Source organism: Solea solea, chromosome 11, assembly GCF_958295425.1.
Source record: "Solea solea chromosome 11, fSolSol10.1, whole genome shotgun sequence".
NCBI lineage: Eukaryota > Metazoa > Chordata > Actinopteri > Pleuronectiformes > Soleidae > Solea > Solea solea.
Genome location: NC_081144.1, coordinates 15,931,283 through 15,942,986, shown reverse-complemented (window position 1 = coordinate 15,942,986; position 11,704 = coordinate 15,931,283). Strand labels below are relative to the sequence as shown.

General features: G+C 38.5%; 1 protein-coding gene across 8 annotated transcripts in view; it reads right to left on the bottom strand.

Moving 5' to 3' along the window:
• Positions 1 to 1,434: 1,434 nt before the first annotated feature.
• The window catches only part of espn (espin), a 38,419-nt gene continuing 28,149 nt past the window's right edge, over positions 1,435 to 11,704 (bottom strand). For 4 of the 8 annotated variants that reach the window (XM_058643610.1, XM_058643611.1, XM_058643613.1 and 1 more), the window contains one exon: positions 8,653 to 11,629. In XM_058643610.1, the coding sequence (XP_058499593.1) occupies positions 9,533 to 11,629 (2,097 nt within the window). In that variant the 3' untranslated portion in view covers positions 8,653 to 9,532. Of the gene's footprint in view, positions 3,787 to 6,053; positions 6,076 to 6,759; positions 6,840 to 8,652; positions 11,630 to 11,704 lie in introns of those variants that run through there. The other 4 variants (XM_058643615.1, XM_058643618.1, XM_058643614.1 and 1 more) reach the window with 2 other exon arrangements.

Below are 11,704 nucleotides of genomic sequence, written 5' to 3'. Positions count from 1 at the left end.
ATCCAATCATAGAAAAGCATGACAAACATGAGGTCACCAGTAAAGTAAGTGAAGTTAATTTTTTGCATTGAATTTCCCCAAATCAGTTATCATTGCACCAGCTTTAAAGGTTTAAAGGTACAGTGTGTAAAATGTATTGGTGAAGTTTCATGTTGCAGCTAAATACCTCCTCCCTTATTGAACTTTTAAAATTTAAATGAAGATAAAACTGGAAACTGTCATTGTGTTTGGACCCAGTCAGACAAGTGGTACAATCAGGTGATTGAACACTTAAATAAACAAATGAGCCATAATCATCTTAAACTGTCTGCCAATTTTCAAATAAGTTGAACTAGGTTTTATACACCTGACCCGCACATGATGAAGATGAATTTGAGAGCATGTAAACCAAAACCACTTCAGTGTTGGCAAAAAAGAACCATTTCACCATGTTATATGTTTTATTGGACTGGACATGCTCCTTTTTAAACATGTAAACTTAAGTGTTTAACAATTGCTCTGTTCCTTGTTTTTATTTGTTTGTTTTGTTTTGTTTTTCTTTCTTTGGTTTTTCTTTTACACGTTCATCTATCCGTCTGTCTGTCTGTCTATCTATCTATCTATCTATCTATCTATCTATCTATCTATCTATCTATCTATCTATCTATCCATCTATACTGTGAATATTTTGGTACAGTTTCATATTTATTTAGATGTAAATGTAACAATTAATTGATACTGTCCAGACCGGTTTGTCCATTCAAAACATGACCACAGTTTTCACTGAAATATTTCCAAAACACGTGACTTTGAGTTTTACCTTTAGACAACAACAAGACAACTTTAACATCGTTTTCCTTTCGTTTCCAATGTTTGACGTCTTCCCCGTCTAAAAGGCAACAGTTTTCTGGTGCCATCTAGTGGCCATCAGTAATATCTATCCCCCACCCCATATTGTGCTGGTGCGTGCAGACAACAGGCGTCTTATTACTGAAACCGACACACACACTTCAGAAGTGATGGATTTTGTGTTGCGTTAATTAAAAGCAACATCAAACCTGCTTTCACTGTGCAAGGCAACTGTTAATTAATCATCCTGTATCACAGGACTATGTCTCTTTTACAATCATTTAGTTTTATCCTGCTTCCTTTTGCTGCTTGTGTTAGCCTGTTTTAGCTGAGGGTAGCTTATAAAATATCTCTTGTCTCAACTTTGTTGTTAAAGTTAAACTTTGGTTTGCACAATCCATGTGTCAGTTTAAGGAGAAACAAAACCTTCCTTAATCCGTGAATTCACTAAAACAAACATGACTTAAGCGTTTTGAATGTACACACAACACAGACACATTCTTAACTTTGTTGATTAAAGATTTATTCATTTTTGTTACAGTCTGAAAATATAATGTGTGCATGAATGGATTCTAGTTCAAGCAAGACTGAGACATGTCAGACATCTGAGAGGGTCACTATATATATATATTTATTTATTTATCTTTAAATATAGAAATATTGAGAGACAGATTATATGTATAGAAAATCAAAATGGCAATGACATTTACATCATTTCTCAATTTTAACATTATATGGCATCTGATGAAAGTGAATTTGAATATTTCCAAATCGTTCCCAAGCCAGGATCACGTACACGCTCGATACCCTATATATGTAAAAATGTACATCTAACATACAGTACTTGTGGTAAACAGTGAGTATATTTTTCCATCGTGTGGATATTCTAACATGTTGCATTTCAGAATGACACATCTGTCATGAATGTGAGCTTTAGTTACTCTTGAATGTCAGGGCACCGGTAACATTTTTACTGTTAAAAACATTCTACTCATACTTTCCACACTTCCACATTTAACCCCGCGTTCATGAAACAATACACATACATGATTTCTTTTCACCCAGGACGGGGTAAATCTGTTTAGACGACAGAGACTTTGAAATAAATTCGATGTTTAATCGTCAACTTGGCATTTGTGTCACTTCTCTCATGTAAAATGATTTGTCAGGGGAGTTAACAGTGTGTCGTGTAATCAGTTTAAATCCTGTTTCTGCTGTAATCAGCTGCTCGACCAACGACATGGGCAGATGAATCCTGAAACTGGACTCTTCACATCAGTGGCTACAGATTACTGAATCCAAACTGATAAGGAATGATACCAATCTGATATTGTCGCAGTTTCAGGCAGACAGAGAGACACCGTAAGGAGATCTGCCCATCAAAGATTCATCCTCCAGGTTAGTGAGATAAAGAACGCTGCGGCACACTTTTCTTTACTTCTGCAGCTCTCAGTTTGAGCAGAGATACATCAGGGGGAAGATGCATCTCTTTACGCCCGAGGTCTCAAACTTATGGCCCATGGGCCACATACGGCTCCCCAACCGATTTCATGTGGCCCGTCAAGTTATAATGTTTTTTTTTTGGATTAAATTAGATTAATAGCATCATAAATATGTGTGTTATTGTGAACTATACATTGTCCCATAACAAAACTAACACGTTTATCTTTAAATTCTGTGAAATGTGGTCACCAATATCATTACTGTGATAAAATTATGGAATATTGTGATATAACTTCCACTAATCTCACCCAGCCCTTCATTCACAAATGAAGCCCCCCCCCTCCTGACCAGATTAGACACTCAGTGGTCATTTGAGTTTGAGACCCCTGCTTTTGGAAGTGCCATGTTCAATAAGAAGCTGTTTATGTCTTTGACGTTTCTCCCTGGGGTCAAATGTGCTTAATACATCACACATTATGCAACACATGCACACAACATTTCACATTCATGATTACAATAGCTTAACATTTAGTTCACATACAGAATCATGCAATCGGACCACTGATTTTAATAGAATTTGATTTGCGCAGCTACATTAACTGTTTTCCATTAATTACAAATAAGAACTACAGTAAATCAATGATCCACAGAGAAGTGACGACAAGCTTATCTAAAAGAAACAGATTAGTAGTGTAATGATTACAACTCTGGCAGTAAAACCTTAGCAGCTTAGAAAGTGCTTCTACAAGTTTGATTTAAAATAACTAAGTTTATAACGTGATTAAGTTGTGATACTGTCTAACACATTAGCTGCTTCATGGTGTAACAAGCCTGTGTTGACTATAACCACACCATGACTGATGATGGAGATGTTGTGAAGCTACAGTACGTGTCCATTCAATATTCACTAATATATTTATTTATTATTTATTAATTATAACTGCGACGAAGGCTTTTCGTCTGGCAAAGTGTTCACGCAAGTAATCATTTTCAATATATCCTAAATCGTCTACGGTATGTAAAATAGCTCCTACTAATTTGCAGAGAAGAAATTAGAAATATAGTAAAGATTAATTTAACTGGGGACAGAAAGAGGACAGTATGTTATAGCTAATCACTGCCAAGAGACTGAGATCATGAGACGATGATGACTTAGAGATGGAGGGACAATCTGCTGTGTTTCACCAAAGCTGAGCCTCAGAGCCTCCGTGGACAGCAACAACCTCAGTATGTTCCCGTGTTTCCAGAGGTCGAAGCGTGAGACAGGGTTCACAGTTCACAAGCTCTTCTCCGCTGTCTGCTGTGTGCAGTTCAGGGTGGAGGCATTCAGTGACGGCCCAAGGCAGAGGAGGAGGAGGAGACCCAGTTCACTGTTTGGCTAAATCCCCTTTTTTCAAGATGATCTGTCGCTGCCATGGTGCCAATTTGGTCTCGTCGTAGCCGAGGGTCCGCAGTCGCTCCTGCTCTGTCTTCTCCTCTATCTCCTTGGCCTGTAGGGCCTGCTCCTCTGCTTTTCTACATACATCCATGAATGAAGAAATAAGGCAGTCATCAGACATGTGCAGAAAACATACATACTCTTGACTTTTTCTTTACATAAAATGTTTAGATCTTCTCCAATGAATAAGCGTGCACTCATTTGGCAGTCATGTGAAGTAAATGAGATCCAGACCGCGCAACACCAGATGATGGAGTGTGTGAGAACCTCTAGAGCACTTTGCCATTTCTAACATAATAATATCGCAGTACAAATTCTGTATGTGAAATGTCTTCAGTGACTGTGCTTTAAAGTTTACTACAGGTTACTACAAGTCACTACAAGTCACCTCACTCATCATTGCGAGTATACAAAGGTAAACTCAGTGGATGACACTGATTTATAAGGCTCTTCTTGGCTTTGTTCTGGCTTATTTATATCTATTGTCCAGAGTTTGGATTGAATTGGGGGGAAACAAGCATTCAGTTTTGCCACCCCTCCTCTGCTTGAAATAGAAACTGTACTGAAAATATCTGAACTCATCTCACTTGAAGCTTTTCGTTTCCTTTTTATACGTTAGACATCCACTTATCAGTTCCCATGTTTTTAAATTGTTACTGTGATCTCAACAACTGCACTTGATAATTATATTGTTACTGTTTGGAATTCCTAAATTATTGTCTATTTTAATTTGTTGTTTGTAATTTGTTATGATGTGTGTTACTGACCTCTTGGCCGGGTCGCCCTCGTAAAAGAGATCTCAATCTCAATGGGACTTTATTTGGTGAAATAAAGGTTAAATAAAAATAAAATAAACAAAATAAAAGGCACAAACTAAATGTTTCTGATATTGTTATTACATTTCTAAACAAATATATGTTCAGTAACTACTGTAGTTTGATTCTTTAATATATCTCATAGGATAAGGACAAAATGATCTACATCTCAGCCCTTTCTGCAATACCTTCAGAGCCCACCAGAGGGCAGCAGCCCACACTTTGGGAAGCACTGGCCTAAATTATTATGTCAGACAAGGAGGATCAAACCGCACCAGTCAGTAATGTCACTATATTTCATGTACAAGCTAGTCTGAATGTGTATCACACATATAAGTAATTATGAGAAAACGTTTTAATCATAGCGTCACTTTCCCCATTTATATGTGTGGGGTTTGTCCAATTCAACTGTTGATATTCACATAGTGAATTTAATTTTTCCAGTTCAGGATACCTTCAATAATTCCCCTAATCGGAATTAAATTGTAGATATCTCAAACTGACATGTTTGGTTTTAAATTAAATACATCTGTAAAGACCAGCTGTGGAATGTAAAAAACAAATATCCAGCAGGGCTCTACAAAGCGTCAAATGACGTCACTCTGAAACGAAGCCATGTGATTAGTTACTCGGCTCACGTGGGACTAATCTGAAAAAAAAGCGTGCGAAACACGAAAACACCTGTGTTGTTGTTTGTCGTAGATAATTCGCTTACGTGGTAACAATAGTTGTCAGAAGTTGAGTGGAAACATGTGGTTTCTTTCTGCTTTAACACTCAAATTCGTATGTTCACGTAGTGAGAACACAAAGTGACCTGCTGCTCCAGAGTATGTTAGCATTCATTCATAATAACAGGTGAGTGTGTGTGTGCTGAGTTAGCATGAGCTATGGCAAGCGGTTTTAACGTTTAACTCTATACATGATTTTTAACACCGATAACTCCAACGCCATTCTTACTAGACAAAATTACACTTACAGATATCTGCAATTCGGTTTTTACTAGTCATTATGACGTCACTTTTGTTATAAACTTGGTGATTAAATGTTAAGAGGGCTTGTCATACTGGCACAACACCTCTGAGACATGGTTTTAAAAGAGCTTCATCTGTATTCGGCCACCTTTTTCTTTAGGTTTTAATGCAGGCTAACAAGTAAACACTACATTTCTGGGCTATTAAATCGTGACAGTTTTTGACATCTAGATGAAATACCTTATGAAAGATAGATACACATTATAATCAATTGATTATAATCTGGAGATGTATCATTTGACAAAGGGCTCTTTGTGCAGCAGCCATTTTGACAGTTCACAGCAGGAAAAATCACAGGTGAAAACAGTTGAATTAATTAAAAATGGCTGAGTTCAATTTAACTTTCTCATTTTCAGGTTGTTTGCTCGCACTCTGATTTGCATGAACTAAACCTAGTCAAGTGCTTTGACATGCTATAACGTGACAAATGGCTGCTGTGCTAAGGCTTTAGAACATGTTATGTAAACATTGCTATGTGCAATTAATAAGGTGTCTTACCTTCTCTGCGCCCTGTCACATCAGGAGGGAGTAAGCAAAAGAGGAAAAGGTGTAAATATATTTAAAAGTAAAAGCTGTCATTCTTTAAAAACAAATAAAACATTGTTGAACAATTTTAGATCAATACATACATGTAGAGGCATCAGATAAACACATAAAGACAAATATCAGATAAACATTTAATACAACACTAAGGTCAAATGGAGAAGAATGTTGTAGTTGGTTGTAACAGAACAAGATAACTTCAGATAATAGAAGGCAAACATTCTCTCAACTCGCTATCTTGTATTAGTCTATCAGTTGTACATGATAACAGCAAATTAAGTTTACTAACTTAAAAAAAAGATTTGTACAGCAGTGTTGTGCAGAATGGACACTTGGAGATTTATACAATATTAAAACAGAAAGCTTGGTACTAACGTACACCACCACAATGAGCACAACCTTCCTTTACTGCCTCATGATATTGAGCATTATCCATCCAACTTCTACCGCTTTATCCTCCACATGAGTGTCACCAATCCCAGCAGACATAGGGCGAAAGGCGGGTACACCTTGGACAAGTCGCCAGTCCATCACAGGGCCACAACACAAGAGACAAACAACCATCCACTCTCACACTCACACCTACAGTCAATTTAGAGTGTCCAAGCAATATATAATATGAAATGAATTATTTGCCAAGCAACACAGCTTCGTAACTCACCTCTCTTCATCCATTTTCTTCTTCATCATGTCTCTCCTCCAAGCCGGCATGGATGCCAGGCGTGCTGCCTCCTCCTCTGCCTGTAGATAGACAGACAGACAGACAGACAGAGGGAGGGAAATAGATAGGAGCCCATACCAGTTGGTAAAGCGTTGTAACAGTAGCAGTAGTTTAGATTAGCTGTCTTTGATAAACTAATAATCATGATGTTTGGTGAGCGTAATGAAACATACACCTGCTAAACGTCTAACCAGCATCAACTTCACATTAATTGCCTAATGCAGTAGTAGCCAAGGTGCCAAAATTACCAGTGTCTTATAATTTCACAGCTTCACAGTCACATGTTTACAGTCTAAATTTAGGTAGGCACCTGCACCTAGTTCACCTTTTAGTTCAAACCACATACATTCTCAAATGTCACATTTATGTCAAGCAGCTTTTATGGCAGACCTAAACTGTGTAAACTGATGTATGTACTTACACCAACAAACAACTCACAATAGGTCGGCACTCTTCTCCCGTGTCTTTGTGATAAAATGAAGCCTTTTAAATGGACAGGACATTGTTTTACAGGACGTTCTCTCAAAGTGTGCTCTCATATAGTAACTGGATCCTTTACTCTCTTTCAGGCTGTAATTGGATGTGGAGCAGCCAGAGGGCAGCCATCTTGGATATCTCATCTTCACCTGACAAGATACATTACTCTTTTGCATTCCTTTTACTGAAGCATTTCACTTGCCCTGGCAAACATGAATCCAGGTAAGATTATCTTCACTGTGAATGTTTAATGATTCCCCTGGGAATTACAGAACAAAAAGAATGCCAGAATTGTTTAATATTAATTAACTAACATGTCTTGGTTTAAGGTCGATTGAACTACCACGTAAATACCAGTTAAACCAATGTTGACTAAAGTCACAATGCCTGTGTCAAACCACTGACATATTGAACTTGCTGCAATGTCACTGTACTGTTCATTTAACTTAACATTTATCAAATCAAAGTCCAATCAAATCAATTTTATTCATATAGCCCAAATTCACAAATCACAGTTTGCTTTACTGTCTTTTTACAATGTGTACACGTACATTACTAACACGTATTGGGTAACCCAGTATTAAAAACCTCAATCCACACAACTGTCCAGCGCAGGGAACTGCATTACTGAATAGACTCTACAAGAATCAAAACTGCAACCTTTTTTTTATCATAAGTGAACAGGTTTGTGAATTACTGTTGAATATAAAAGATGTGAGTATGAACCAGATCTTTTTCATGCCGTAGGAAATATCTAACTTTTATCACTTATAAACAGACTATTATCAAATTTGACTCTATATTGTACGTATTGGGTTGGACTGGGCAGAAAAATACAATATCATAGTAAATATGAATTTGACAATGTATCATTTGTATAAATGTTTATGATGCTCATTATTTAGAAGTATGTCAATGGTGCATGACTATACACTTTGCTGTCGACTCAACTCTTTACTCTTTAGTGTGCTGGTGTTCTGACTCAAATATCATATAGTACATAAACACAAATATGTCTGTCTATCTCTCTCTTTATAGCTGAGAGTTGATCAAGATTCACTGTAACCTCCTTATGGCTCATGTAAGCCTGGTGCTAAGAGGGTTATTTGAAGGTAATCTTGATGCAGCAGAGGCTGCACTATGGGGACAGTGAGGTTCTTGACAGCTACAAGTGTTGCAGTGGAGGATTACTCATGAAAAAGCTTGGTGTTGTGGCTCTTTCACCGGTACATGAGGCGATTAGTTAGGTTTTCTCTATGGAAGAAAAACTGTGTTCAAATATTAGACTGATGGCCACTCGGATAAATGAAATATTCAGTAAATGCAGAATAGCGTAGGGGAAGAACTACTGATTGCTATCATCGCAAAAATGTCAAGCTTTATTTCTAAGAGCAATGTAGAAATCAAATAATAAAGGAACACAAATTAAATTATGGAAGGTTTGAGCAAATCTCTCAAACACCACAATTATAATTGGACTACAAACTGTTAATATGTTCAAATCAGATAATACATTTGTCAGGTGATTTGGCTGACAGAAATGTAGTTTTCAAGTTCTGAATTAGTTGTTCAATTAGTTGTTAAAGTAACAGGGCCTTGCATTTACCAAATTGTTAATCTTTGTAATGGATACTTAAGTGGGACACTGTATCCACAAATCAGACTTGAATACACAGGCCATTTATGAACCACCTAATAACCTTAAACTCATGACTTAGTTCTGAGTCTTGCAACAAAGTGCACTTTAAAATAATAATTATGTTTCGAAAAAAGTTTTCTTTAGCTGCCAAACCAAGTTTGCAGTATAACTGGTTATATCCCTCATAACAAAGACAGTATAATTAATACACAATACACTTCAACTTATGGCAAATCTCTTGCTTTAAAAACTCATTCTCCTTGAAGCAGTGTACCATGGCAATTGATCATCATAGTTTCAAAAAGCACTTGGTTCAACACAATTCAAAATCAAATGAAATGGTTGGAGCAAATCTGTCTCCTGACATCACATGCTATCTTTTCAAGCAATAATGTACATGCATATGATGAAGGCAGCTTAGCTAAGTGGATGCTCTTTGCTTTGCTGCACTTAAGTCCCTCATGTGCTCTACATGTAACACACCAGATTAGTTTCCTTTCTCAGCATAATCCACAGTGCAGATCGGTTTTCCTGGTCCTGCTTCCTCTTTCTTTGTTCAGGTGAACTAGGCTTTTAGTAACCCTGAATTCATAGCTGTTAGATATCAAAAAGCTCAGCTTCCTTTTCTTTCCAGAAAGCAAAGCTTCTGTCAATGTATCTGATTATTTCCTCATTGCTAAACTCTTTTAACTCATAGATAACTTTAATTGAGTCTTCATTAGGTTCATCTCTTAGAGCTGGTTTATCAATATGAGGTTCATCTATGACTTTAACAGTAGCAGTTGGAATATTTCTAACTGGATCTAGTTCTGAGCTTTCTATTGTGTCCTGCGTTGTCTCAGGTTTAGCTGTTGCGTCAGAGTTTTGTACAGTTTTAGTCGTCACGCTCTGCATATGGTCCTGCTCTGAGCTTTTCCCATTAGAAACCACCGTATCATTTGAAATGCCTTTATCAGATTCACTTTCCTGGGCTGCAGCAGGTGGTGATAAGGAAACATCTGGTGAGGTTGGTAAGGCAGTTTGCATAGGAGGAGTTGACATTGGATGTGAGGGTGCAGGATGTGTTGGTGGTGGAGGGGGTGGAGGGTGTGAAGGTGGTGGAGGGAGAGACTCCTGCATTGGCATAACTGACATATCAGGAGACATGCAGTGTAGTGAAGCTGTCATTACACCTCCCCCCTCATCAGAGTCACCAAAATACTTGAGCTTTATGTCTTCAAAACCATCCACCCAGTCTCGCCCCCCTCTCTCAATTTCCTCCATGACCTCTTTGTGGAACTGCCTTATGAGCTCCCATTTATGGGTACCAAGACGGTCAAACATCTCGTAGCACAAGAGATGGCGAAATTTGCGCTCATTGCGAGACATGTTCATTTCCAGCAACTGGAAGTATCCAAGCATAAAAAGGTCGAGGGTTAGGCTCTCATAGCTCACGGGTGAACCATTGATGTGTGGCAAGAAGTGTTCTGGCCAGTAGATCATCTGGGCACGACTCAGCCTACGAATCTGGCGTGTGGGCACTTGACTCATGATTGTCCTCCAGTGGCCGATCAGATTTCCAACTACCTGCTTTGACTTCATGAAAAGTAGGAGTTTGTCGTCTTCACTCTGTATATCCCCACCAATTTGTGCACTAAACTGATTGTAGTCCTCCAAGCCCACATCTAAATGATTCCCTCTCTTACCTGCATATTTAGTCCGATAAGACTCAGAGATGGTGTACTTCCGCCAGTGTTCAAGGAACAGGAAAACAATTCTCTCTTTCCTCATTTCGATGCATTCTTGGACATAACTTATATCTGTCTGCACCTCCAAGCTTCTTGTAAGTTGATCATCATTTAAAATTGGGTCTGCAGACAGAACGTGATTGAACTGCTCAATGTTAGTAGGAGCCATTATCTCATGGGGTGCATATGTCAGAGGAGCATGAGATACAATGGTAAGAGGTTCTTCAGTTACTGGTGAGACTGATTCTTCTACTGTTGGTAAATTTCCATTTGTATTGCATTCAAGGACTGTAGCAGAGGAACAAGGGACAGTGTCCTGAATTGGAGGGTTACTAGACTCACTTACCATAGGGAGTGACCTCTTGCGTTTGTATACTCTATTTGCTGTTTCTGCAGACTGTGACTGATTCTGAATTTCATAATTGGCTTTGAGGTTCTTCACTGAGACTCCACACTGCTTTATCTCCTTCTCCACTTCCTCTCTTGTTGAGAAGGACTGAGAGCGTCCCATAACTCCAGTGGCAGCTGATCCTGCTAGTTCAGACTGACCTTTGCTCAAATTCCTTTCCTCTTGCTGAGAATTGCCCGAGTATACAAGATCCAAGATATCGATCTCTTTTCCCCCCAGGGTAGCAAGAAGAATGGCCATACTCTTAAGTAGTGTAGAAATCTTACTGCACCAGGCTGGAAGGTCCTCAGCTTGACCATGTACTTGCTTTGGATTAACTGAGAACTGTCCTTGATTGAGGGCTGCAGAAACTGGTAGGAGTTGGCGAAGCTGACGCTCTAAATCTTCCAGCTCCTTTTCAATTTCTGAGACCTTATGCATGACCTGCAGGTTCTCAATTTGCTTCTCAATACGATTTAGGTCATCCTCTGTCATCAGTTCTCCAAATGGCCCCAAAATGGCATTGTGGATGTGGGAGTAATGCCATTCCTGAGGTTGGTAGTGCCCACTAGCCGCAAACTAAATCAGAGGAGACCAAGAGACCAGAAGACAAGAAAAGGGGGAAGAAGGAGGGATTCCTTCAGCTCTAAGTTC